The sequence below is a fragment of the Octopus bimaculoides genome, chromosome 30 (genome assembly GCF_046866305.1).
Source record: "Octopus bimaculoides isolate indiv1 chromosome 30, ASM4686630v1, whole genome shotgun sequence".
In the NCBI taxonomy this organism is placed as follows: Eukaryota; Metazoa; Mollusca; class Cephalopoda; order Octopoda; family Octopodidae; genus Octopus; species Octopus bimaculoides.
In genome coordinates, this window is record NC_142957.1 from 8759437 (window position 1) to 8764436 (window position 5000).

Below are 5000 nucleotides of genomic sequence, written 5' to 3' on the forward strand. Positions count from 1 at the left end.
AGTCAAAATGACTGAAACAAGTAAAAGATTAAAAGGGTAATTCAGGGTAGACTAATTAGGAATAGGTGCAATAAGGGTGGATGACTTACCTGTATCAGGTGTTACGATACCCATCCTAACTAAGAAATCCAATATAATTAATGCACAGTTAGGTTTGAAGTCTTCCTCGAGTATTTTCTTTTTAATCTGAAAGACAAGGAGAAATTAATTAATTACGGGAAGATGTGGGAGGGGGCATACACATTGGTGGGTCGTGGTGGTAGCATTAGCGACACACAGACATTAGTGGTGGCAATGGTTATGGTGGTAGTGGTGGTGGTGGTGGCATGTGCTTGGAATTTGTTGTTTAGCCCTAGGTCAGTCTTGATCCAGTAGGCCTATGATCAACGATGTTCCAGCTGTGACCATCCTGTCTTTGATTTAGACATAATGTATCTAGGACTACATTATCTAATGTGTCCTGCCTTGTTGTCGTTTAGCCCCAGGTTGGTCTTGATCCAAACATGATCAAAGATATTCTAAACATGACCATCACCTTGATTGCATCATCATCGTCGTTTAACGTCCGCTTTCCATGCTAGCATGGATTGGACGATTTGACTGAGGACTGGTGAAAACCAGATGGCTACACAAGGCTCCAATCTGATTTGGCAGGAGTTTCTACAGCTGGATGCCCTTCCTAACGCCAACCACTCCGAGAGTGTAGTGGGTGCTTTTACGTGCCACCGGCACGAAGGCCAGTCAGGCGGAACTGGCAATGGCCACGCTCGAAATGGTGTATTTTACTTGCCACCTGCACAGGAGCCAGTTCGGCGGCACTGGCAACGATCTCGCTCGAATGTCTTTACACATGCCATCCGGCACAAGTGCCAGGAAGGCGATGCTGGGCACAGGTGCCATGTTATATGATTCTGGTTAAAGGTACCCTATAATTGTGATACAACATATATGTCATTAGATGTACCACATGGCTATATTTAACAGATCATATGGCTGCAATTAAAAGCAACTGCATAGCTGTAACTACATGGATCTAATTAAAGGTACCACATGAATCATAATAAAGATACCATGTGGGTGTAGCTAAAGGTACCACATGGTATATGTACAAAGAACTCACCTCGTCGATTGTTAATAGATAGAAGTTGCTCATTTCACCATCGGCATTTTTGGGGGCAAAATCTGGAGGAAGTTCGAGATCAAAGACGAACTGGGTCTCTGGGTACAATCCATCCTGGGTACCATACATGTAACTGGGGGAAGAATATAGAATATTTACCATATATAATATCACACATATAATATATGTTCTAGTACAGAAAGACTACAGGGTAATACTGTTAGTAGGAGAGGTTGGGACCAGTACATTATAATATATATATATTATATACATTATATGGCTAATAACTTCTACGCACAGCTCTAGAAATACATTTGCATTCACCAGCAGCAAACAGCTACCCACAACAAAGTCTCATCTTCTACCCCTGTATGTCGAATGTTCTGCAATAACAACAACAACAAGGTAAAGGATAAAGACCCCCCTTTGATCATGAACGACCATGGGATTGCACCTAGAAAGTTCCCCTCTGAGGCACAAGTCCAGGCAAGGTTGTTTATGGAAGACCAGCAGTGGCCCATGCATACCGGCCTCCCCTCTACATGCAACCGATTTTATCCAAGGGAAAGGCAAAGGGGCCGATACAGCTTGGCACCTGTGATGTTGCAACTAATTTCTACTCATTTCTACAGCTGAGTGAACAGGAGCAATGTGGAATAAATTGTCTTGCTTAAGAACACAACACACTGCCTGGTCCAGGAATTGAATTCACTACCTCATGATTGTGAGCTTGATGCTCTAACCACTGAGCCAAATACATATAATACAGTCCAAGTGTGTGTGTGTGTGTGTGTGTGTGGACGTCTCATCACTGTCTATCTCCTTAGAGATATTTCTCATTCATTCTCACACTAAATGTGAGTAGCCATGTCACTCCTCTACTCCAAGATCCTGTTCTACTCCAACCTCTTCCCTCATACCTGAACCCTCCCATCCAACAGGCAGAGGCAACATTCTCCCTCCCTGGGGTTTGTTGACACATGAGCTACGTGGCGACCGCACTTGTGCCGGTGCAATGTGAAAAACACACAGCCTAGTCTGGGAATCGAAATCACTACTGCATGGTTGTGAGCCTGACACTCTAACCACTGAGCCACGTGGCTTCACAGCAACAACAGTAAATGTGTTTACTCACCTGACGGATCCAGTAGGGATGAGTTTCTTCAATAAGGATTCATCAATGGATGCTTCTTCTTGGCATTCTCTTATCATACATTCAAGGACGGACATATTGACTGGCAGACCACCGGCACTCTGGAGGTGGAGACGAAACAGATGACGTTACATGAAGATCACAGGAGAAGCGTAAGTACATATGTGTGTGTGTGTATATATATATATATATATAAATATATATATATATATATATATATATATATATATATATATATATATATATATATATATATGTATATATATATATATATTTAGGCATAGGAGTGGCTGTGTGGTAAGTAGCTTGCTTAGCAACCACATGGTTCCGGGTTCAGTCCCACTGCGTGGCACCTTCGGCAAGTGCCTTCTACTATAGCCTCGGGCCGACCAAAGCCTTGTGAGTGGATTTGGTAGACGGAAACTGAAAGATGATGATGATGATGATATATATATATATATATTTATATATATATATATATATATATATATGTGTGTGTGTGTGTGTGTGTGTGTGTATATTTGTGTGTCTGTCTTTGTCCCCCCAACATCGCTTGACAACCGGTGCTGGTATGTTTACATCCCCGTAACTTAGCGGTTCGGCAAAAGAGACCAATAGAATAAGTACTAGGCTTACAAAGAATAAGTCCTGGGGTCGATTTGCTCGACTAAAGGCGGTGCTCCAGCATGGCCGCAGTCAAATGACTGAAACAAGTAAAAGAGTAAAGAGTATGTATGTATATATATATATATATTATATGTACACGCACATACATATATTGTTATTCTCAACCACATGGTTCTGGGTTCAGTCCCACTGCATGGCACCTTGGGCAAGTGCCTTCTACTATAGCCTCGGGCCGACCAAAGCCTTGTGAGTGGATTTGGTAGACGGAAACTGAAAGAAGCCCCTCGTATATATGTGTGTATATATATATATATATGAGCGTGGCCGTTTTCGTGCGGGTGACACGTAAAAGCACCCACTACACTCTTTGAGTGGTTGGCGTTAGGAAGGGCGTCCAGCTGTAGAAACTCTGCCAAATCAGATTGGGGCCTGGTGTTGCCATCCGGTTTCACCAGTCCTCAATCAAATCGTCCAACCCATGCTAGCATGGAAAGCGGACGTTAAACGATGATAATGATGATGATGATATATATATATATATATATATGTGTGTGTGTGTGTGTGTATATTTGTGTGTCTGTCTTTGTCCCCCCAACATCGCTTGACAACCGGTGCTGGTATGTTTACGTCCCCGTAACTTAGCAGTTCGGCAAAAGAGACCGATAGAATAAGTACTAGGCTTACAAAGAATAAGTCCTGGGGTCGATTTGCTCGACTAAAGGCGGTGCTCCAGCATGGCCGCAGTCAAATGACTGAAACAAGTAAAAGAGTAAAGAGTATGTATATATATATATATATATTATATGTACACGCACAGACATATATTGTTATTCTCAACCACATGGTTCTGGGTTCAGTCCCACTGCATAACACCTTGGGCAAGTGTCTTTCACTATAGCCCAGGACCTACCAAAGCCTTGTGAGTAGATTCGGTAGACGGAAACTGAAAGAAGCCTGTTGTACATGTGTGTGTGTGTGTGTGTGTCTTTGTGTTTATGTTTACCCCCCACCATCACTTGACAACCGATGTTGGTATGTTTACATTCCTGTAACATAACAGTTTGGCAAAAGATGCTGATAAAATAAGTACTAGGCTTACAAAAAATAAGTCTTAGGGTCAATTTCTTCGACTAAAAAACCCCACAAAAGCACACACTGTAAAGTGGCTGGCGTTAGGAAGGGCATCCAGCCATAGAAACCAAGCCAAATCAGACTGGAACCTAGTGCAGCCCTCCAGTTTGCCAGCTCTGGTCAAACCATCCTACCTCCATGCCAGCATGTACAATGGACATTAGAGGATGATGATTCTATGTGAGTGTGTGCGTGTGTTCGCTGGTGCCATGTAGAAAGCACTCATGCTGGGGCCAGGTTAAAAGCACACACTGTAAAGTGGCTGGCGTGAGGAAGGGCATCCAGCTGTAGAAGCCAAGCCAAATCAGACTGCAACCTGGGTGCAGCTTGCTACCGCCGGTCAAACTGACCAACCCATGCCAGCATGGAAAAGGGATATTAAAGTATGATGATGATGATGGTGAGTGATGATGATGGATGATGATGGTAAGTGATGATGATGATGGTGAGTGATGATGATGGTGAGTGATGATGACGGTGAGTGATGATGACGGTGAGTGATGATGATGGTGAGTGATGATGATGGTGAGTGATGATGACGGTGAGTGATGATGACGGTGAGTAATGATTACGGTGAGTGATGATGATGGTGAGTGATGGTGATCATGAGTGATGATGATGGTGAGTGATGATGACGGTGAGTGATGATGACGGTGAGTGATGATGATGGTGAGTGATGATGATCGTGAGTGATGATGATCGTGAGTGATGATGATGGTGAGTGATGATGATGGTGATGATGACGACAGTCGCCATCACCACCACCACCACTATCAACAATAGTAATAATTACCAAGTTATCCAGTTTTCCTGGCCATGTGGGTTTCGTTGCACTCCGTCTCCCAATCCACATCATTAGTTTCCCATCAGCAGAATAGGTGTAACCATTCAGGTGAGTTCCATAGGAATGAATACCAAAAATATCTGCAACAAAATGTGTATGTATATATATGTGTATATACAATGTAT

The 5000-nt window shown here is 43.0% G+C and overlaps 1 protein-coding gene across 2 annotated transcripts in view; it reads right to left on the reverse strand.

Annotated features, from left to right (window-relative positions):
- LOC106878192 (uncharacterized) overlaps positions 1–5000 on the reverse strand; it is a 16490-nt gene that overhangs the window by 1958 nt on the left and 9532 nt on the right. For both annotated transcript variants that reach the window (XM_089345816.1, XM_089345817.1), the window contains exons 4-7: positions 4825–4955; positions 2256–2374; positions 1121–1253; positions 90–186 (exon numbers count right to left, since the gene is read on the reverse strand). In XM_089345816.1, the coding sequence (XP_089201942.1) occupies positions 90–186; positions 1121–1253; positions 2256–2374; positions 4825–4955 (480 nt within the window). The remainder of the gene's footprint in view (positions 1–89; positions 187–1120; positions 1254–2255; positions 2375–4824; positions 4956–5000) is intronic.